This window comes from Vulpes vulpes, chromosome 8 (assembly GCF_048418805.1).
Source record: "Vulpes vulpes isolate BD-2025 chromosome 8, VulVul3, whole genome shotgun sequence".
Lineage (NCBI taxonomy): Eukaryota > Metazoa > Chordata > Mammalia > Carnivora > Canidae > Vulpes > Vulpes vulpes.
Window position 1 is genome coordinate 8,412,327 of NC_132787.1, and position 25,125 is coordinate 8,437,451.

At 35.4% G+C, this 25,125-nt stretch overlaps 1 protein-coding gene across 6 annotated transcripts in view; it reads right to left on the reverse strand.

Annotated features, from left to right (window-relative positions):
- ARID2 (AT-rich interaction domain 2) overlaps positions 1–25,125 on the reverse strand; it is a 167,432-nt gene that overhangs the window by 3,728 nt on the left and 138,579 nt on the right. For all 6 annotated transcript variants that reach the window (XM_026000163.2, XM_026000164.2, XM_072765490.1 and 3 more), the window contains 4 exons: positions 15,765–15,903; positions 15,588–15,673; positions 12,583–12,706; positions 12,404–12,495 (listed from right to left, as the gene is read on the reverse strand). In XM_026000163.2, coding sequence (XP_025855948.1) covers positions 12,404–12,495; positions 12,583–12,706; positions 15,588–15,673; positions 15,765–15,903 — 441 coding nt within the window. The remainder of the gene's footprint in view (positions 1–12,403; positions 12,496–12,582; positions 12,707–15,587; positions 15,674–15,764; positions 15,904–25,125) is intronic.

Genomic DNA, 25,125 nt, shown 5'->3' on the forward strand with positions numbered 1-25,125 from the left:
GGATGCAGGGCTCAAATCCCAAAACCCATTACTTAATGACCTGAGCCAAAACTAAAAGTCAGATGCTTAACCACCTGAATTGCCCAGGTGCCCCTAGGATGGTTGCTTTTACGAGATTTTTATTTGAAAATAAAAATCATATTCTAGAGCTGATTTTTCTTTCCCTTCATTAAGTGAAGCTTATCACCTGAATATTACTCCAAAAAAAAAAGCAGCTATTTCTTTTTAATTTATGAACTTAAACACATTTTTTAAAAAGATTTTATTTATTCATGAGAGACAGAGGGAGAGGCAGAGACACAGGAAGAGAGAGAAGCAGGCTCCCCAAGGGGAGCCTGATGTGGGACTCCATCCTGGGACTCCAGGATCACGACCTGAGCCAAAGGCAGACACTTACCACCAGGTGCCCTCTTTTTTATAAACTTAAAAAACAAATTTTCTACCCCTAAAATTACAATATTGATGTGGCTATGTATACAAAAAAAAATGACAAAAGTGAGCACTGTCCAGCAAAAACAGAGTGATGCTGAGTGGTGAGGAGAAAAGTGGTAAAAATCAACCAGAAATGACAGGATGAATAGTTATGTGATAAGAAAAGTACAGTAAAATGTCAATGGTAAAAGCTAGGTGATTGGTATATTATAGGTGTTCAAAATTATGTCAAGTTTACCTTTATGTGTGAAAATTCCTTCATTAAATGTCAGAAAAAAAAAAATCAACCAGTATGAGATTACCCAAGAACTGCAGTGCCTTCATTAAAATAACCCTGGGTAAAAGGAACTAAACAAGAGGAAGGAGCTAAAGACTTCTAAATTTTGAATGAACATTGTAGGGAAAAAAATTAGGGAAAAGACACAGAAATTCAAAACTAAAATTGAACACATGGAGACTGTACCATTTTTATCATAGGAAACCAAATGAAGAAGTAAAACAACTGTAAAATAAGAGAGAGAGAAAGAGAACGGCAGAGACACAGGCAGAGGGAGAAGTAGGCTTCCTGCAAGGAGCCTGATATGGGACTTGATCCTGGATCCCGGGAGCACGCTGAGCTGAAGGCAGACGCTCAACCGCTGAGCTACTCAGGCGTCCCATAAATAAGTCTTATTTAAAAAAAGGAGATTAAAGATTATAGAGCTATCTTTCACGTTTTTTGGCTATTTTGATATTTGCTTTTATGTAATTTCCATACTTTACCCCACAAAATGGCTAATACTAAAAATTAAAATTATAATACCAATTGTTGGCAAGTATGGGGAGCAACTATGACTCTCATACATCACTGGAGGGAGCACAAATTAATAAAATCTCTTTGGAATTGTTTGGCATTATGTACTCAAGTTGTAATATACTATGACTCACCACCCCTTCTTAAAAGCTCAATAGAAATATTTATGGCCAAAAACATGTATAGAATGTTCATAGCAGCACTATTTGTAATAGCTCCAAACTGAAAACAACCAATATGCCTACCAAAAGTAGAATGGAAAAAAACAAATTTGAGTATATTCTTAGAACAGAATTCTATACTACAATAAGAACCGTGTATTGCTACATGTAACATGAATGAATCTCACAATGCTGAATACGAAAGTGAATACAAAAGAATGTACACCATATGATCCTACTTATATAAAATTCTAAATCAGGCAAAATTCTGTGGTGTATCATCAGGGACTGTGGTCTCACTAAGGAAAATGGGATAAAGACAGGTGAAGATTCAAAGACTCTGCGGTACTGGTATTCCTCTGTTTCTGAAGTTGGATAGTTGGTTATGTGGGTGATTCATTCTGTGATAATTCACTGAGCTTTACACTTCTGTTTTTTATACTTTAGGTAAGATTTACTTCAAAAATTTATTAGATTTTTTAAAAATACTTTATTTATTTGAAAGAGAGAGAGAACGAATGGTGGGGAGGGACAGGCGGAGAGGGGGAGAGAGAAAGGGAGGGAAGGAAGGAGGGAGAGGAAGAGAGGGAGAAGAAGAGAGGGAGAAAAGAGAGAGAAAGAAAGAGAGAGAGAGAGAGAGAAGCAGATTCTCTGCTGAGCAGAGAGCCTCTTGAGGGGCTCGATTGATCCCAGGACCCTGAAATCATGACCTGAGCCAAAGGCAGACACTTAGCAAACTGAGCCACCCAGGCATTCCTATTAAACAAATTTTTAAATGAACTATGAAATTTCTACAATTTTTTTTCTGGAAATAAATAGTCCTGTACAACTTGATTTATAAATAACTTACACAATTTGAAAAGATACATGCATCCTTATGTTTATTGTAGCTTTATTTCCAATAGCCAAGATATAGATGCAACTCAATTGTCCATTCATAGATGGATAACAGATATAGTGTGAGCATGCATGCACATGCACACACATACACACACAATGGAATATTACTCAGCCATACAAAGAATGAAATCTTGCCATCTGCAACACTGTGGATGGACCTAGAGGATATAATGCTAAGGAAATAAGTTGGAGAAAGACAAATATCGTATGATTTCACGGACATAGAACTTAAGAAACAAAACAAATGAGCAAAGAGAAACAGACGCTAAATACAGAAAACAAACTGGTGGCTGCCAGCAGGGAGGTGGGTAAGGGGATGGGTGAAATAGTTACAGGGATTAAAAGTATACTTATATTGATGTGTGCGAAGTACTGTAGAGTAGAATTGTTCAATCTTTATATTATATACCTGAAACAGTGTATGTTAATTATATTTCAATAATAAAAAATTACAGTGGTATAAATTATTTTTGCTCTATAATTAATGAACATTTTGAAAAAGAAAAATCTTTCAGTTTCAAATATTTCACAAATTACACTAATTTTTCCAAACTGATAAACAGTCACACGTTTATAAAATAAAAAGTATTTATTTTTATGTCACATGGATAAAACTAGAAAACTAAATTTAAATCACCAGGATGATTTGAAAGTAACAATTTTTTAAAAGAGATTTTACTTTAAAATTTTTTTTATTTTACTTTATCATTTTTAAAAGATTTATTTATTCATGAGAGACACAGAGAGAGGCAGAGACATAGTCAGAGGGAGAAGCAGCTCCCTCCAGGGAGCCTGATGTGGGACTCAATCCCAGGACCCCAGGGATCATGACCTGAGTTGAAGGCAGACACTCAACTACCGAGCCACCCAGGTACTCCAAGATTTTACTTTTTTAAAAAATAATCTCTCCACTCAACATGGGGCTCAAACCCACAGCCCTGTGATCAAGAGTTGCCCACTCTACCAATGGCCAGACAGGGACCCCATAACAATTCCATTTTTTTTAAAAGATTTTATTCATTTATTCATGAGAGACACACGGAGAGAGAGGCAGAGACACAGGCAGAGGAAGAAGCAGGCTCCATGCAGGGAGCCAGATGCGGGACTCGATCCCAGGTCTCCAGGATCACACCCTGGGCTGAAGGCAGTGCTAAACCATTGAGCCACCCGGGCTGCCTGACAATTCCATTTTTGAAATAAATTAATATATTTTACTTTTGGGGGTTTTAAAAAATAAGCACTCACTAGATAAAATATAAAATAAAACGGTTTTCTTCAAATTTCAAGGTTTTTTTTTGATATGTTTAACAAAAGCTAAACACCAGGTCACTTTAATAAATTTGATAATGAAAAATAATTTGTAAGCAACACTGAAAACAATTTAAGACCCAATTAGCAGTTTGAATGCAGGTTTTTCTCCTTTCTCACCCAAAATAGTACCAAAATGAGTTAGAGGAAATTTTCTGAAGAAACTAAACCAGAAAGGCTTAGAACCTACAGAAACATAGACACAGTGAAAGTTAGGGAGTGAGGAATCAATCAGACAAAAAACAGGATTGGGTGAAAGTAACATGCTAAAATACAGTGATATCTCCCTGGTTCTTCTCTGCCATTCTGTTTCTATAACACTGGATTTTACATTGACCGTCCTTCAAACTGCCTACCTCCAAAGGCAAGAAAATCAGAGATTTTGTTTTCTTGGAGAAACAATCTCTCTCTAGAGACTGACATTTGAAGGACTTCTAATAAAACAAATTGATTCATTAGGGGTCACCAAAAAAGGCAATAACCAGTGACAAGAGGAGATCATGTACTCAAAGCTTCTAACTGGCTTGCTGGCATTTTATTCTTAATATATGTTCATTTGAGGAATTTAGAGGAAATAGCAACTATACTGACAAGGAGCAGAAGAAAATTTCAAAATCCTAGCACTAAAATCCCCAGAGAAAGAGGAGAAGGCATTGTATTCAACATATGAACAGGGTGTTATAAAATAGCAAAAAGGGGGATTCAGAAAGATGTCTCAGAAATTAAAGCCTAAGTAAAAATGCAATAGATTTGATGATAAAGTCAAAGAAATTTCCAGGAAATTTATTATGTAGACAAAAATGAAAGCTAAGAGAGGAAAGAAAATTAGAGGATCAATCTGTAAGAGTCTAGCATCTAAAAAACAAGTTTAAGAAATGGGGAATATAGACAATGGTAGGCAAAGAATTATAAAAAGAGACATTCAAGAATAATTCCCATTATTGAAGGATGTCAATCTCCAGATTAAAAGGATCCACTGACATGAAATGCCCACTTCAGGGAATACAACAAAACACCTACACCAAGACTTATCATAAAATATCAGAATTTTAGAAATTAAGGGGGAAAAAAGATCCAAAATACTTCTAGGGGGAAAAATAGATCATAAACACAGGAAAGGGAGCCAGGATGTTATACACTTCTCAAGAGCAAAGCTGCATGCTGGAAGACATTAGAGCAATGCCCTCACAGCCTTTTTTTTTTTTTTTAAAAGGACTTTCCAATCTAGAATTCTATATCTAGCCAAACTATCATGGATAAAAATAAAGACATTTTTGATATGTGGGACTTCAAAATTATTAGAAGATATGCTTTACTATGATGAAAGAGTAAATCAAGTCAATCAAGTAAAGGAAATAATTCTGATTCAAGAAAAAAGGGATATGAGGGGCAGCCTGGGTGGCTCAGCAGTTTAGTGCCTCCTTTGGCCCAGGCGTGATCCTGGAGTCCTGGGATTGAGTCCTACGTCAGGCTCCCTGCGTGGAGCCTGCTTCTCCCTCTGCCTGTGTCTGCCTCTCTCTCTGTATCTCTCATGAATAAATAAAATCTTTTTTTTTTTAAAAGAAAGAAAAAGGGATTTGATATTGAAGGAATTCCCAAGAATGGCTGTATACTAGGCTTAGAAAGCAAATTGTCTTGACTGTAGGGGAAAAATGTAAAAGTGAGAGATGCTGAATAGCTAGATAGCTTATATATGGGCTTGAGAAATACTGAAATATATGGAGAAATCACCATTAGGTCCATAAAAGCTAACGAAAAAGGCAATCATTAACTCCAGAAATACAAAGAAAGAAAGAAAACCTTAATAATAGCACTTGGCTCAGCATCAAACAATCTGACAATATCCGACTTAAGATTTAACCAAAAACTGTGATGCAACAATATTATGAGGAAAGCAAAAGCCGAGGGATGAAAGGTGTTAAGGGTATTCCATTCTTTAGAAAGAGTGTCAACAGCTAATGCGTAAAATAGGTAAAATAAGAAATAGTAACATAAACATATTATTTGGAAATACGGAGGTAAATACCAGAAAAATTGGTTCAAATTGTTGAAAGTTCCCTGTTGAAGACTGGTAGCAGGGATGAAGTAGGGGACTAGTATATTCTGTCATAAGCTTTATATTATATATATTATATTATATTATATTATATTATATTATATTCGCACTATCTTCACACTGGCCTCTTTTAAGCAGGTTTTTTTTTTTTAAGATTTATTTATTTATTTATTTATTTATTTATTTATTTATTTATTCATGATAGACATAGAGAGAGAGAGACGCAGAGACACAGGAGAAGGGAGAAGCAGGCTCTATGCCGGGAGTCCGACGCGGGACTTGATCCCAGGACTCCAGGATCGTGCCCTGGGCCAAAGGCAGACGCTAAACCGCTGAGCCACTCAGGGATCCCCCTCTTTTAAGCAGTTTTAAGTGTCAGTACAGTGGCGTTACATACACTTACACAGTTGTGCAAGTTCCTTGTGTTCCTTCCCCCAACAATCATTGCTTTACTTTTTGTATTTACACATTTAATTATTTTAGGTACGTCAAATAAGTAGAATCATACAACATTTGTCCTTGTACCACTGGCTTATTTCCCTTTGCATGCTACATGTAGTAGCCTGTATTCAAAATTTCATTCTTTTTTAAGGCTGAATAAGATGCTATTTTATATATATATACAAACACCACATTTTAATTATTCATTCATCTACTGATAGACATAGGTTACTTCCAACTTTTGGCTATTGTAAATAATGCTGCTATGAACAATGGTGCATAAGTTATCTGTTGAATTCCCTTTCTTTTGTGTATAAACCCAGAAATGGAATTGCTGGACCAAACAGAAATCCTATATTTAATTCTTAGAGAAAGTGAAATACTGGTTTCCATAGTGGCTGCACCACGGCACCAGCAATGCACAAGGGTTCTAACTTTTTTACATCTATGTCAACACTTGTTTTCTGTCTCGTGTTTTTTAAAAATAATCACCACTCTAATAAGCATGAGGCGGCATTTCACTGTGGTTTTGATTTGTGCTTCTCTAATAATAGTAATGTTGAGCATCTTCCCATTTCTTTTTTAGAGAGTTTACTTATTTATACATGAGAGATGCAGAGAGAGAAGCAGAGACACAGGCAGAGGACGAGAGAAGCAAACTCCCCCCAAGGAGCCAGACGTGGGACTTGATCCCAGGACCCAGGATCATAACCTGAGCCAAAGGCAGATGCTCAACCACCCAGGTGCCCCTCTTTCCATGTTCTTTTTTTTTTTTCTTAAAGACTTTATTTATTTATTCATGAGAGAGAGAGAGAGAGAGAGAGAGAGGCAGAGACACAGGCAGAAGGAGAAGCAGGCTCCATGGAGGGAGCCCGACATGGGACTCAATCCCGGGACTCCAGGATCAGGCCCTGGGCTAAAGGCGGTACTAAACCGCTGAGCCACCCAGGCTGCCCCTCTTTCCATGTTCTTACTGGCCATTTGTTTATTTTCTTTGGAGAAATGTCTTTTCAAGTCCTTTGCCTATTTTTAAAACCAAACTATTTATGTTGTTGAGTTTTAGGAGTTCATTATATATTCTAGACCTCAACCATTTTATCAGATACATAAAACTACAATTATTTTCTCCAAATCTGTAGGTTGCCTTTTTGTTCTGGTGATAGTGTCCACTGTGCATAAGTTTCTAATTTTGATGAAGTTCAATTTATTTTTCATTTTGTTGCCTCTGTCTTTGGTGTCATAGCTGATAAATCACTGCCATATCTAATGTCATGAAGCTTTCTCCCTATGTTTTGTAGTTTTAGCTCTTATTTCTAGGTCTTTGATCCATTTTGAGTTAATTTTTGTGGTAGGTAAGGGTTCAACTTTGTTCTTCTGCATGTGAATATCCAGTTTTCCCAGCTCCATCTGCCTTCTTCTGATTGGATGGAGAAGTGGCACCTTAATGAAAATCATTTGACCATCTATACCAGGACTTATGTCTGGGCTCTGTTCTATTGCACTGATTATGTCTGTCTTTATGCCAGTATTACACTGCTTTGATTACTGTAGCTTTGTTGTAAATTTTGAAATCAGGCAGTATGGATCCTCCAACTTTGTTCTTTTTCAAGATAGCTTTGGCTATTCAGGGTTCCATGAAAACCCACAGGAGGGCAGCCTGGGTGGCTCAGCAGTTTAGCACTGCCTTGAGCCCAGGGCGTGATCCTGGAGACCCAGGATTGAATCCCACGTCAGGCTGCCTGCATGGAGCCTTCTTCTCCCTCTGTCTGTGTCTCTGCCTCTCTCTCAATCTGTGTCTCTCATAAATAAATAAAGTCTTTAAAAAAAAATCCCATAGGAATTTTAGAATGGATTTTTCTATTTCTGCAAAAAAATGTCATTGGAATTTTGACAGGGATTTCACTGAATCTGCGGATTGCTCTGGGTAGTACTGACATCTTAACTATATTAAGTCTTCCAATCCATGAACACAGAAATGTCTTTCCATTTATTAATGTCTGCTTTAATTTCTTTCAACAATGTTTTATAGTTTTCAGCGTGTAAGTCTTCCATCTCCTTGGCTAATATGATTCCTAAGTATTTTATTTGATTGACATACTGTAAATGGAATTCTTAATTTATTTTTCAGACTGTTCCTTATTAGTGTATAGAAAAGTACCATTTGATTTTTAAATAAGACCCATGTATTAGATTGACAAATGGTATATAAATCAAAAGAAGGAGAAATATATTGGAATTCCCCAGAGCTCAAACTTAATCAGAATGGAGATAAATTGGATTTAAACATTTTACATTATTCAAACAATCAGATTCTGAATTTCAAATTTTAAAAATGCTGACATTTCATACTGTTCAGTACACTGTACTACAAGAATAAAGGTAAATTTCCATATATCTTCTTATCAATGTGCAATTTTCTTATTGCAAATAGAGTTGGCTTTAGTCTTAAAAAGAATCATACCCTGTTACTTATTCCACCAGAGATGAGAAATCTCAACACAGAATTATCTTTTGCTGCTATCTGATTTCCTATACTCTCTTCTTCACATATATAGGTTTTGCCAGATTCTGTCAGTATTCTTGCTAAGTAAAACTTCACATTGCTAGAAATGTTTGAATAAAGTTCTGCAGTCTAACCTGGACCGGGAGGTTGAATGGTAAGAAAATAATGGGTTGTTTTCATTTTTTTTTTTTTTTTTTGATTCTGCTATTCTAAGATCATAGTAACTGAAGGTGCCAGAAGACATTTGGAAGGTTTAGAGTTAAATATAGAGTAACAAAATCAACACCAAAACAAAAACAGTAAAATGAAAACTTTTGGCTGGGTAATATTAAGTCTAGCCAAAGTGGCTCTGCTATAAGCCTAAGAATGTGCAATTTGAATGTGAGGAAAAAGTGCTAAGAAAAAGTTCTAAAATTACTTTTAGAATTCCAATTATCTATACAAATTCCAGCAAAACTCTAGAAAAGAATGAATTGGTGAGACTTCTTTCCTTCCGTCTATCAATCATATACTTATTGAATTGCTATTACATTCCAAACCATGATAGGCACTGAGGACACAAAAAATGAAAATCAATATTTGATCCCTGTTTTCAAAGAGCTCTGCATCTAGGGTGGTGAATCTTGAATCTTAAGGATGAATAGAAAGTAGAGATTATCAACCACATATTAAGTACTGTGCTAGGTGTTCAGGCTACAAAGATTACTTGGAAAAAAAATCATATAAAAAAAAGTCATATAACAACTATTTTAAAGACTATTTATTTATTTGAGAGCATGCATGAGTGTGCACAAGAGGGAGGGGCAGAGGAAGAGAATCCCAAGCAGACTCCCCACTGAGCACAGAGCCTGACCTGGGCTTGATCCGTAGACCCATGACATCATGACCTGAGCTAAAACCAAGAGCTGGATACTTAACTTAGCCACCCATGCACCCCTAAAAACTGTTTACAAAACAGTAAGATTAAATGTTGTATCTCTTCAACAAATTGTGTTGGGGAAACTGGACAGCGACTTGTAGAAGAATGAAACTCGACCACTTTCTTATACTATACATAAAAATAAATTCAAAATAGGTGACAGACCTAAGTATAAGACAGGAAACCATCAAAATCCTAGGGGAGAAAATAGAAAGCAAACTCTTTGACCTTGACTGCAGCAACTTCTTTCTAGGTGCATCTCTGGAGGCAAGGGAAACAAAAATGAACTATTGGGACCTCATCAAGATAAAAAAGGCTTCTGTACAGAGAAGGAAACAATCAACAAAGCTAAAAGGCAACCAACAGAAGAGGAGATGTCTGCAAATGATATATTGGATAAATCGTTAGTATCCAGGAATCTATAGAGAACTCATCAAAATCAACACTCAAAGAATAAATAATCTGTTTAAGAAATGGGCAGAAGACAAAAAAAAAAAAAAAAAAAAAAAAAGAAATGGGCAGAAGACATGAATAGACACTTCTCCAAAGAAGACATATACACATGGCTAACAGATACATGAGAAAATGCTCAACATCACCCAGCGTCAGAGAAATTAAAATTAAAACCACGATGAGATATACCTCACGTCTGTCTGAATGGCTAAAGTTAGTAACTCAGGAAACAACAGCTATTGGTGAGTATGTAGAAAAAGGGGAATATTTGCACTTTTGGTGGAGATGCAAACTGGTGCAGCCACTGTGGAAGAGTATGGAAGTTTCTTAAACTACCGTACAATCTAGCAATTGCATTTTAAAGTATTTATCCAAAGGATACAAAATGCTGATTCAAAGGGGCACATGCACCCCAATTTCCAAATTATGGAAAGAGCCCAAATGTCCATCGACTGATGAATGGATAATGATGATGTAATATACATATACAATGGAATATTACTCAGCCAGCAAAGAATTAAATCCTGCCATTTGCAACAATGTGGATGGAACTAGAAGGTATTATGTGACATGAAATAGGTCAGCCAGAGAAAGACAAATACCATATGATTTCTCTCATATGTGGAATTTAAGAAACAAAACAGATGAACGTAGGGGAAGGGAAGGAAAAATAAGATAAAAATAGAGAGGGAAGCAAACCATAAGAGACTCCTAAGTAAAGAGAAAAAAGACTGAGGGTTGATGGAGGGAGAGGGGGTGGTTGAGGATGGGCTAAATGGGTGATGGGCATTAAGGATAGTACTTGCTGGGATGAGCACTGGGTGTTGTATAGAAGTGATGATCACTAAATTCTACTACTGAAGCCAATACTACAGTGTATGTTAACCAACCTGAATTTAAATTAAAAAAATAATAAATGTTACAAGTAATAGAGGAACAAACTTGATGAGGAAGGGGAACACGGTATAGAAGGCAGCACACAAAAGTTATTATTTAAGGTGAATCATGAAGGGTTTCTAGAAAGGCCAGCACCATAGGCAGAAGGGCATCGTAGGCAGGGAAAATAGTATGAACGCTAGAACCAAGGTACAAAAGTGCAACCTGAAAGAGTCTAGCTTAATTAGGAATCTATGTGGCTTAGCTGGATTGAAACTGAAGTGCAGGCTATGAAGCACAAGGAGGATGGAGAGGAAAATACAGTGAGAAAGGTAGGAAGAAACCATGTTACAAATGAAGGAGGAACGTGCTGGTATCCTCAGATGGTGACTAAACTTTCATATTTCTTCCTTTCTGAAAATTTTGCTTACTTTTCTATTTGAATGTTAATAATTTTTCTTATTCACTTGTGAGAACACCAGATACACTAAATATAGTAACTTTTGCATTGCAAATACTATTTTTAGAACTTCAGTTTTAAGTTTTATTCATCTCTTAAGTCTGATATACTCAAATTCATTATTTTTTTTCCTTTTGTAATTGATACCACTATTTATGTTGGGAAAATCCAGCTGGAAGGTTATTGCAAGAAATGTAAAAGAACTAATAAGGCAAGGTAAAAATGAAGGTGGGGGAGAACTAAGGTAGATTCAGGATCCATCTGGAAGATGGGATTACTAATATGTAAGAGAAGATTTCAGAGAGAAAGTCACTAGCTAGAAGGCAGGAGATCTCAGAGGACAACTTCTCAACAAAAGACCCTAAAATGAGTCAGTTAAAGATGCAGAAGGAATACTAGAAAAGTAAAGACAAGCTCTGAGGAAGACAGAGTCCAGAAGTCATCAATAGAACTTTCCATGTTTGCTTTCTCAAGGATTAGAGTGATTGTTTCTATTTCTACAGATCTATAAAATCCTGAGTTTGTCTTGCTTAAGTCCATTAGAAAGTACATTTGTTTGTTTTTTGGAACTCCTGACTCGAAGATCAAGACCCTGAGGATCAGGCATTTAACCAACTGAGCCACCCCAGGAGCCCCAGAAAGTAAACTTTAAACTTCAAAGCATTATAGTGAATCTTAGTAGTATCTACGACTTTGATGCTTCATTAACATGTCAATTACCAAACTAAAATCCATCCTAATTCCATATGAGTCAAATGATACATAATCATTTTCCAATTCATCTCCCCCCCTCCACCCCCGCCCTGCCCACCCCAATAAACTTCTAAGGTTTCTCTTTAGTAAACCTACTTTTTGCTTTAAATTCTATGGTCAGCAAGAAAATCAACCTAACAACAAATTAAAAGATCACCTTTTAGTTGTTTCAACCCTTACTTTTTTGGCTTTTAAGAGATCATGATGGCCTAACCTTAGCATAAGGTTTTGGACATATTCACAAAAATCGATGAGAAAAACAGTAAATAAAACACAGATATCTAATCTTATTAATTTACATGTAAAATAATCTAAATGCACTCTGGCTATGGAAAACAGATTACTCACCTGCGACCACATTCTGAATATTTACCAATATTTTTTAATATTAAGGCAGCTGTTAGTCGGATGTGTTTAGTTATTGGTCCCTCTTTTTCATCCTTAAAAAGAAAGGAAAAGAAAAGAATAAAGATCTAAATCATACAGTGCTCACATCTTTACAGATAAGGCTTTCAAGGCTTGCTTACTGTAAAATCTCGAAAGACTAGGTTTCTTGATCCTCTCCTAAGAGCCATAAGGGCAGCACTGGGATGATTCACAATGGCCTTTTGTGCTCTAGGAGTTGAGCCTGTGCCCCCTACAGCAGGCTGCCTAAATTGGGGAGAGAGAGAGATTGTTAACATGATGCTACAGACAGATCGACAAGAGTGACAACCTGCCAACCAAAGGTTAGTTACTTTGAAATTCGATATAGGATAAATAAAAGTTCCCATGGCCTAGCATTTATGTTTACTTTGTGTCAGCCTAGGCAAAGGGGCTCTTATTATCAGGGTGAAGTTTCAAGTTTTTTATTTTCCAATCTAACAATTTTAAAGCAAACAACAGATGTTCTAGTGTAGTCCATCTTTAAAGTTTCTGTGCTTTAAACATGGAATAAAAATCAATACAACATGGTATCAGAGTTGTGTCCTTCACATCTTTGAATGTCATATGAAGATTTTTAACAATGAAGAAAATAGTCTACAACCTGAGTTGCAAGTTATTTTTTGCTAAACAGTATCTAACAGCAAAACAATATTACTTAAGAATATGTTGAAACAGGGATAGGTCATCCAGAAAAAGACAACCTAACATGATAATAACAACAAATTATGCTGAACACTGTATTTCAAACTACTACTTTGTTAAATCATCTTATTTTTCATCACTATTTGATCATTTCAATCAATCCTTTCAGTATACTTTTGTCCTTTTTGAAAGATACAGAATGGAAGGACTGCAGAGACAAATTTTACATAGAAGATTGAAACTACACTAGATTTCCTTGGTCAAGGAGAAAAATTGCATCAATATCTCCTGCATTCTCGTGAGGCAATGGTGGAAAGAGCAATAACACACACCAGAGGAAACACAGTCTATTTCTGACACCATAACTTTTGGTGTGACTTTGAAAATTTCAATTTGTCTCTCCTTGCTTCAGGTTTCATATCTGTAATGTGGGTTTATTTCTGGCACTTTTAAATATAAGTATACTAATTCTGAGTGTAAAAGTTATCTTAAAATTGTAAACCAGTTCACATCCATGTCTATATATATATATGTCTACAGATAAGAATATCTATATATAGATACAACTGTTATTGGAGTTTAGGTATAAGTGACAAAGATTTTTGATTGATTGTAATTGATATTCCATATATCTTTTCTTCAAAAAGCAAAACCAAATATATTCCAATATATTCTTTTTTTCTTTAAGATTTTATTTATTTATTTTACAAGCAGAGGGAGTAGAAGGCAGAGGGAAAAGGAGAAGCAGGCTCCCAGCAGAGCAGGGAGCCCAACATGGGGTTGGATCCCAGGACCCTGGGATCATGACCTGAGCTGAAGGCAAATGCTTGACCAACTGAGCTACCCAGGGGCCCTATTCCAACATATACTTACATCCTACATAATATATATAAATTAAATACAGTGAAAATTATAGAAAAATATATTTGGGAGAAAACGGACTTTCCCTTGCATTTAGGATAAAATCCAAACTCATCAGTATGGCTTACGAGACTCTCAGCAAATTATCTGTCATTCTTTTTTTAATTTTAAGATTTTATTTATTTATTAATGAGAGAGAGAGAAAGAGAAGCAGGCAGAGACACAGGCAGAAGGAGAAGCAGGCTCCATCCAGGAAGCCTGATGTGGAACTCAATCCCGGGACTCCAGGACCATGCCCTGGGCCGAAGGCAGGCACTAAACTGCTGAGCCACCCAGGGATCCCAACAAATTATCTGTCATTCTTTGAGTCTCAGTTTGGTTGCACTTTCCTATCAGAAAGGCTTCCTTGGTCTCTTAGATTGGTTTACATGGGCTCTCACAGTGCCCTGAACATGTCCTCATTTTAGCAGTTATTACACTAGATTAGTAAGAATTACTTATTTCTCACTGGATCTCTAAGACACTGAACAGCAAAAGGTACCTAGGTCGCATATACTTCATATCATACTTTAGTGACCAGCACCTAGATGCTCACTAAACAGTAATGGAATGAATAGAGTGTGTAAGCAGCTTCTGTGTTCCCATACCTCTAGTTCTTCTAGAATTTGAGTTCTGTGAAGTTATAGACTGATCTTGTTCTTAGAATTCTGTATCTCTGACATAATGCCAGGTACACATCAGTATCTCAATAATGGTGACAAATCAATTTATCTTCACATTTTGTCAGTTAAATATATTATTTAGGTTATAGAATCTACAACTAAAGGCCTCAAAAACAGAACAGGAGATAAATACTACGTAAATCTAATAAGGCTCTTAAAGGAATCTGTAACTAGAACTTGACTACATGCATTATAAGTATATGGTCATGAAATAACAGGTAAATGACTAACCATAAAGAAAATGTGATATGTATATAGTCTTCCCGTGACACCCTGGCCTGTCCTCAGAGGAATCTTTTTTTTTTTTTTTTTAAGATTTTATTTATTTATTCATGAGAGACACACACACACACACACACACACACACACAGAGATGCAGAGACACAGGCAGAGGGAGAAGCAGGCCCCATGCAGGGAGCCCGACGTGGGACTTGATCCCCGGTCTCCAGGATCACGCCCTGGGCTGAAGGCGGCGCCAAACCGCTGCGCCATAGGGGCTGCCCGAGGAATCGTTTTAAGAAGAAATCTATTTGCCATTATCAAATACATATTCAATTACTCTCTCAAAAGACAAAGAACCATATATACATTTCCAGTTAATAAAGCATTTCTCAAATATCATCTGTCATTACTTCTAATGACTTGTCTATAACTTAGAATCAAAATGTTATAGCTACAAAGTCCATTCTAGCCAGAATGAAAAGTCGTACTTAGGGAATTTAAACAGTTTGACAGGGTCACACAGCTGGTGAATGGAAGAGCTCAGCTAAACCTAGGTCTCTGGTCTATATGCTAAGCTGTCTTCACTGGTACTATGTTTTGCCTAGATTCCTGACTTTCCTTTTTGTATGTACAATAGAAAGTAAACTCATGATTCTTACTTGGTAGAAGATTTTTGACTTCCTGCTTGTCCTGGTTCATCTTGTTTTAATCCTGCAAGCAGGGCATCTTTTGAACAGTGCTTATCCTTTTTGAGAAAGAGGAAGTAAAAGAATATGCATCAAGATCTTTAATGCAACCAAGTGACTTACTGACCAAATAGTATGAAGAAAGTGTACCTGTAAGTGGGTAATAAAAGAAAACCTCTGTCGCTGAAAAGGCTCACAACCTTCCCAAAGACATTGCCCTGGATATACATCTTTTCCTCCGTGTTCAGTTGCTGCATGGTAGAAAACCTGTGAGGGTGTCTGAAACCACCTAGAAAAAATAAAAGCAGTAGAAATTTTCTGGCATTTGCATATGTCGTTTAAATCAGAACACTTGCTCTCCTAATACAAAAGCCCCAGACCAGTATACAAAAACACTAATAAGCAAAATAGTGTAGGCAAATCTTACATTTATTTCATTTCACAGAATATTTTGAAATTATTCTGAAAATGTGTTTATATTTCTAAATCAAATCATTCAACTATACTGAAGACTTTATGTTTCATTCTCAATTCCCTACCTTCAGTGAAGTCAGCTAAGAATCTTTTGAAAGTAAGCAGTATCTTTTTCTAAAGATTTTATTTATTTATTTATTTATTTATTTATTTATTTATTTATTTATTTATTTATTCATTCATTCATTCATTCATTCATTCATGAGAGAGAGAGAGAGAGAGAGAGGCAGAGACACAGGCAGAGGGAGAAGCAGGCTCCATGCAGGGAGCCCGATGTGGGACTCGATCCTGGGTCTCCAGGATCACACCCTGGGCTGAAGGCAGTGCCAAACCGGTGAGCCACCGGAGCTGTCCCAAGTAAGATCTTTTTAAAACACAACAGAGAATTATTTTATAAACAAATGCCATATTTTCTTATACTTTTAGAAGCTGCTTAAGCATTTATAGACTTCACAGTACACATAATAAACTCTAGCATATTAGATCTAACAATATGAATGCTACAAATTTTGGCGAGTCTGGCTTTTTAGTTGAATTCACATTTTGTCTGTCCATGTTTAAGAAGTCACAGTCCTCACCTCTCTAATGTCATACCCTACTCACTCAGGTACCTGGGCTTAACAACGTACAAAGGTCTGAGTGGATAAGTAGCCAAGGACACAACCTAAAGAAAGTCAGATACTATTTTCTCTTAGTAATTAAAATATACGGCAATGAAAGAGAATACTGGTATCCAGACAGCAAAGAGTATATTAAAGGCTTCAATTATGAATTAGTGACTCAAATATTTTCATAATCAGTATCTTTAAAGTTTACAGCAGAACTCTCTTAGGACTTGATTTTTTATGGATGTCATAAAAGTAGGTCTGTATTTAAACCAGATGTTAAAAATAAATAAATAAACCAGATGTTGATGTGTGGTATATATGATAGAAATTTTAAAATAAATTTTAATCAAGAGTAACTGAATACTGAACTATAAAAGACAATGCCAAAATCATTATACATACATTCATATTCAATACATTCATATTCATTTATATAGACACATACCAAGAGTTTATTGTGAAGCTGTCATGGCTTGGAAAAATATTATAAAAATGTCCAAACGACCTAAAGCAATCTACAGATTCAATACAATCCCTATCAAAATTTGAATGGCATTTTTGGCAGAAACAGAACAATCTTAACGTTTATACGGAAATGCAAAAGACCGTGAATAACCAAAGAATCTTGAAAAAGAACAACAAAGCTGGAGACATCACGCTGCCTGATTTCAAACTGTATTATAGAGCCATAGCAATTAAAACAGTATGGTATTAGCATAAAGACGGACACACAGATCAACGGAACAGTAGAGAGCCCAGAAATAAACCCACATTCTATGATTGATTAATTTACAAGAGAGGAGACAGGAATACATGGTAGGGAAAGGAGTGTCTCTTCAATAAATTGTTTTGGGGGAACTAGACAGACCAATGCAAAAGAATGAAAAACATCTTACATCATACATAAAAATTAACTCAAAATGGATGAAAGATATTGAATGTAAAACCTGAAACTAGAAGACTCCTAGGAGAAAATATAAGTGGTAAGCTCTTTGATATCAGTCTTGGCAATGATTTTCTTGGATTTGATATTGAAAGCAAAGGCAACAAAAGCAAAAATAAGTAGGACTATATCAAACTAAAAGCTTTTGAACAACAAAGGAAACAATCAACAAAAGTAAAAGGCAACCTACTGAATGGGAGAAAGTATTTGCAGATCATGCATCTAATACAGGATTAATATCCAAAATATATGAAGAACTCATGCAAACCAATAGCAAAAAATAACCCAATTATAAAACAGCAGAGGATCTGAATATTTTTCCAAAGAAGACATACAGATGGTCAACAGGTACATGAAAAGATGTACTCAACACCACTCATCATCAGGGAAACGCAAGTGAAAAGCACAGTAAGATATATCATCTCACACCTGTCAGAATGGCTAATATAAAAGAAAAGACAAGGAACTGACAAGTATTGGTGAAGGTATGCAAAAGAGAACACTCATGCACTGCTGGTAGGAATGAAAACTGTGACGAACCACTGTGACGAACGGTATGAAGGTTTCTCAAGAAGTAAATAATAGAACTACCATATGATACAGTAATTCTACTTCCGGGTATTTATCTGAAGAAAATGAAAACACTCATTAGAAAAGACATACACATCCCTACATTAATTACAGTATTATTTACAAAAGCCAAGACATGGAAGCAACCTACATGTCCACAGATAGATGAAAGGATAAAAAAGTTGTGGTATACACATATACAATGGAATACTACTTAGCCATAAAAAGAATAAAATCTTGCCATCTGCAACATCATGGATGGACCTAGAGGGTATTATGCCAAGTGAAAGAAGTCAGAGAAAGACATATAATCTCTCTGATATGTGGAATCTTAAAAAAACAAACTAAGCTCATGGATAAACAGAACAGCCCGGTGGTTGTCAGATGGGGAATGGCAGTTGGGCAAATGGGTAAAGGGAACAAAATGTACAAATTTATAGTTACAAAGTAAGTCATGGAGATGTAACAAAAAGAAGAGCTTATGGTGTAATTAAAATTAATAAGTACGTTTTAGTTTTAGAATCTCTTTTAATCTTCAGTACTCACAATGCTATTTCATTAAATATGAAATAAATATGACTGGAGCTCTAATAATCGTCACGAGGCATTTCTTTTTTTTCAAGGAGGCATTTCTTATTATGTTTTTAATATCTTACCTAAATACTATGAATTATTAATTGAAAGGTAAAGCTGTTTGCACACACACACACACACACACCCCAAAATCCAAATGTACTACTAGTCACTAGTCAAAATGATGTCTGATTCTAAAATATTCCAGCAGTACATTAAATGAATCAAGATTACTACAACACCCAAGATTGATGAATTTGCCAGTCACTAGAAAAAGGGATAAAATTAGTGCTTCTTTAAGTCAACTCAAATTACTAAATATATAAAACTGTGTATATGTATGGTTTTAGGATCACAGGGATTTTCAAGAGTTCATGATTTTACCTGCCTAGCACAGTCTAATATTTCCCTACTAACTACTACCTTTCCCCTCATCTTAAGTCTGTTTTTTTATTTATCTAACTACTCGTCATACAAACCATTCATTCATTGTCTGGTGATGATACAAGTTCTAGTATAACTATGAATGGAGCAGTTGCAATGATCATATAAGGGTAGAAATAACTTACAGTTTCCAAATACATTACATGGAATATGTAGATTTTTAAAGCTTAAACGCAATTTCAATGTAAAACAGATACTGAGTTTGCAGAATATTACTGATTTTTCTGGAATGGGATACAGAAAGAGATAAGGTAGGATGCGCTACTTGTATACTAGTGTGTCTAGAACAATTTTCCTTACTACTACCCTTCCATCAAGGTACCGCTGCCATCCAAAATAACACGTTCATTTAAAGAAACCAGAAAAATTCAAGAGTATCTAATGAAAATAAACATTCCCTGTGATTTAATTGCCCAGACTGTTAAAATTTTGAGGTACTTCCTTTAAGCTGCACCCCTCACCTGCATCCCTGCCCCCATCATATGTGTGTTTTTATACACAACTGGGACTGTTACTCATAAAATTTGATACACTGCTGCTACAGTATGGCTATATAGTACATTTGTACTAATTTTATTTTAAAGATCTTATTTATTTATTCATGAGAGAGAGACACACACACACAGAAGCAGAGACACAGGCAGAGGGAGAAGCAGGCTCCATGCAAGGACCTCGATGCAAGACTCGGTCCCAGGACGCCAGGATCACGTCCTGGGCCAAAGGCAGGCGCTAAACTGCTGAGCCACCCAGGATCCCCACTTTACCAATTAAATGAATGCGCTTCACTAAGACACTTCACTGTTATCTGCTGAAAAATAATAATACATTTCCTGACATGTCCAATGTGATTAGCACACCTCCACCCCTGGGGCTCCTGTGCACAACAGGTGGAAGCACTAGACAAATAACATTTCTGAAACTCATTTTACTTATTGTCAATCTACCTTTCAGGGTGGGTGTGAGGCTTAAATCTGATGACACATGTAAAGTCATTTGGCAAATATTAGGCCAACAATAAATAAGAGCTATTATGATGATCATTAGTAGTAGCAAAAGCAATCATAGTGGTGGCACTAGTAATCTCTCGTCTTTTCACCATACCCGTCTCACTAATTACCTACACTGAGACTTTCCCCACAACTATCCCAAAATTGCCAAGTCTTGCTCAATAAAGTTTAGTCCACCTCCAAGTTAATGCTCCCAATTATCAATTGATTCTCATCATTGCAATTTATTAATTTCTACTTCTGAAGACATTCCCCAGGGCAGCCCAGTGACCCAGAGGTTTAGTGTTGCCTTCGGTCCAGGGCGTGATCCTGGAGACCCAGGATCGAGTCCCGCGTCGGGCTCCCCGCATGGAGTCTGCTTCTCCCTCTGCCTTGTGTCTCTGCCTCTCTCTCTGTGTCTTTCATGAATAAATAAATAAAGTCTTTAAAAAAAAAAAGAAAACATTTCCCATAGAAACTGCTCCGAACTTTTTCACTTTTTGTTAAATAAACACTAAATTTCAATTTGATTGTTTTAGAGTTTGTCTTCCCCCAAATAGTGTGAGTTTGTAAATTTAGGGATATTACCTTACTGTTCTGTGTCTGAAAAAAAAAAAAAGGGCTTATTACTGAAAGAATTTAAGTTTATTCTATGAGAGATGCTCTAACTTCCTCTTTCTCTGTATTAAATATTCTGTCATTACTCAAACTTCCCCCCTTGTCTTTGATCTTAGCCAGAGATTAACTTAACTTCCAGAGTTAATTCTTTCACTTATATTCTGGAATCTGTTAATTAACCTTTGTAAACTACCTCCTCTTTTGCATCTATCTTTTCCTTTCTACTGAACCCTGTACTTAATTGTAACATATATGCTACTCCAACTTAAAAGAAATGAAACAACACTTTTCGTTTGATCTCATTACTATCATAAAAGATAGGAACTAGATTTACAATATCTGGCAAAGCAATGATAAATTTAATTAATATTGAATACATTTATTATAGTAACATATCTGATGATTTTTTTGCTCCATCATTGGCCATCTTTCAAAGATACATATTATTTTTCAATTATATCATCAATACAATTTATAATGGCTAGTCCCCTGCTCTTTACATAAATGGTGGCAGATAAAGCTTAGGATTAGCTTTTATTTCTTTATTTGAAATCCCTTCACCAAATTCTTTTTTTTTTCAGCTGTTTGTTTCAACTGAACAAATTATTTGCATATGGCTACTCAGCGCAAGTTTGTGGATTCTAGTTACCCTAAACAGCCACTTAAGGTTACACCACTTTCCACCTGAAAATAAAGCCAATAACCATTACTTTATTGGTGTTAATTATAAAATGATTATTACTATCACTTTTCCTTCCATCAAGCAATTTCTCAGGCATCATAAACATATAAATAAGTGAAGTAAATAAAGCATACTTTTCCTACTACCTTAAAGATTTTATTATTTAAAAACCTGCAATCTATGTAGGTTATATATATTAATAATACATACTATGATGTTTTAATAATTCACCATATTTAAAAGAACAATTTAGAAACAAACATCTGTGGCTATAAAGCTATGGTTGTTTCCTTTGTTTTTAAAACATAAATAAAAGGAGGGTGCCTGGGTGGCTTAGTTGGTTAAGTGTCTGCCCTGGTCATGATCTCAGGGTCCTGGGATAGAGCCCCGTGGCAGGCTCCCTCTTCAGTGGGGAGTCTGCTTTTTCCCTCTTCATCTGCCCCTTCCACTCTATCTACCTCTCCCCAGGCTCATGCCCTCAAATACATAAATAAAATCTTAAAAAAAAAACAACCCATAAATAAAAAGGTTGAAAATAGCATTTTAATTCAGACAGTTTCATTTAAAGTTTTCTTAGTTGCTGAAGTTCTTAGGCTGTTTTTCTTTAACAACCAAAAGGATTCTATGTCCCTCCTTAATAGTCCTCCTGCTGCAAAAACATATAATTTGATTTAAAACACATAGGATATGTATTTTTAATAGGAAAATTCTAGTTTAAAAGATGCACATTTAAATGTTAATAAATGCACATAAATGATAGTACATCAAAAAAACTATACTGCAAAAAGAGATTTTAAAAGTTATACTGTTAATTTGGACGAATTAACTTTTACTTCAACCCTTGATATATCTAACTGTTCTACACAGATAACATTCTCTGGCCAAAGAAATACCAAGGGTATGCATTATTTTATATTCACATGAGATTTAGTAGCAAGCTGCTAAAATTTGGAGGGGCGGGGGGAGCCCAAACCAACAATGATGCTGGGAGACTTACCCAATTTTATTACATACTCAATCATCGAAGTCTAAAATGGAAAAACAACAACAAAAAAAAGACAACTTGCTTCATTATTAAAAGAAGTTAATTTATTGCCTTAGTAGAGGACTAAAAATTGCAAGTGCAAACTGAACAACCCCAAACTAAATATGGTGCCCTTGCAAACTAAATGCTGCAGTTGCTACAGCACTCTGTCTGCCACAGTCAATCCAGATTCAAAGCCACAGGTAGGAGCAACTGATTGGCTTAGCTGCCAGAGGTAATGGGGGAGAAAGCAAGTATTTGACCTTTTTCTTTTTTTTTCTTTTTTGCCTTTTGTAGAAAGAGAGAAGTCCTGCCGTCTAGTAAGACTAAAATTATGGGAAATATCTCAAACATAGGAAGGGAGTTTGGTTGGAAGATATTCAAAACCAAATGTCTTTGGCCCTATCTCCTTTCCTCCTAATAATTAATACTATTGACAATATTACAAGTAATAGTAGTAGTATTAATAATATTAATATTAATTATAAAGAAAAGGATTTCCCTTTTTGCTCTTTGATCCTTTAGCGCTAGCTCCTACTAACCTACCAACCTACTGCTACTGTGAAGCAGTCATGTATTTTATACAACAAAATAGGAAATATATTCTCAGGGACCTTGTTTAAATAACTATGCTTTTGAAATCTGTACCCTCCACCAAAATTTTAATCACATCTGAAAGCAGTACAGAAGTACATAAGCACAATTTAGGCACTTCAATAAATATGTTATACTTAATAATTAACTAAATATAAGCTTGGAGATAAAATAAAAATGAATGATGATGTGTGTATTTGTGTGTTTTTAATAAGACAAAGCATACAAATGAATTTGAGACTGGATACTCACCTGGACTTCTTGAAAGATAGGGCAGTATATAGGTTCATACTGCTCATGATAAAGCTACACTCTCTACCTGAACTTCTGTTTGCTCATTATTTACTCTAAATTTAGTATGTTCGCAAACATCATCTTATTTGATTTCTATGATGGCTCTTTGTTAAAGGTAAAATTATCCCCACTTTACTGCTAAAGAAAACATGCTTTCAAACAAGTAACTTTCCAGAGCCATAGAACTATGTGGCAAGAGCTGGAGTTTGAAACCAGCTATGTCTGGTTGGGTAAGGAGAAACTGGAAAAGGCCTAACTTTTCCTATTCTAACACATGACTATTTACTTGGATAATAAACCTAAGTTCATGCCTCGGTTAAAACTGAAGTATAATTTTATACACAGTACCTATGATGCTATAATTTTTTTCCTATTTTTAATGCTGGTAAATTCTGAAAGCATAGTAGATTTAAGAGGTTAACACTGTTACATAATTTTCTTTATTCCGTGTATAGTTTCTAAGGAATAAATAAAGTTTATTAGTAAACTACAGGCTAAGTCTCACACCTTAGTAAATTCTATTCGCAAATATTTTAAATAACTCTAAAAAGGACTTCGACACAATTTGACTAATTTGTGTCATGGTATATAATTTTTGGTTATAGGTACCATCTTTAAATATTCTTTGGTATCCAGTGTTTGGAAGAATGAAGTAAAATAAAAAGTTCTGCCATCAGCTGTGGAATGAATTAGGGCTTTTCCTAATAAGATATTTTTATCTATCAGTAGTAGCCCAAGGAATGTATCTTAAACTAATATTACCAAAAAGTATTACACAAAATTAATCTCACACTTATATAGGCTTATTATTATTTTTTAGGCTTATTTCAAACTTTAAGTATAATAACAAGTATAACAAAATACCCATTGATTCTATAGCTTTTACATAAAATATTTTATAAATGGAGAAACAGCAAGGGCTACATCTTTACAGTTGAAAATATAAGATGCCAACAGGCTAGGTCAGCAAAGAACTGCTGACTACAGAATCAAGCCAATCTTCATTAATTGACCTCACTCAATAATATTAATTAAAAGCCCTTTATGTGCTAGACATTGTGCTAATATGATAAAAACTCCAGGATGCAAAACATCAACCCTCTAAAGATATCTTCTGGCCTTATGACCACAAAATTTGGACAAAGAATGCCATAAAAGTGAAGTCTAAGCTGTCAAGTAATCTAACTACTGAATTAATTTCAACCAAAACTTGTAATTTAAGTAGAATTAAGCAGTCACTGATGTATCCTGAATTACCAATTTCTACTCTGGACATCTTACCCTCTATTAAATACTTCCAAATCCATCAAGATTGCAGTTTTATGTATCATAATCAACTAGTCTTTAGAAACCTTCTTTACCTTAAAATAAAATACATCAAACTGCCTTCAGTTTTTGTTAAATATTTCAATTTTTTCATTTAACTCAAACTCACTACATTATTTCTGAAATTTCAATTGCTAGAAGAAATTAAAGATTTACCATGAATTCTGGGTGATACTTCTGGAAGAATTAGAAGAACCTTTACAGAGAAATTCTAGTTGCCTGTAAGTTCTCATTCATTTGTCACAGAGAGTGAAGTTGATGTTTCCATGTTGCTCTCTGTTAGTTCCCATGAGACCATTGATTATTCAAATCCCATCTTGATGCAAAAATATCTTTAGGATTATACAGGAGTAACAAAACCTAATATTAGAATCT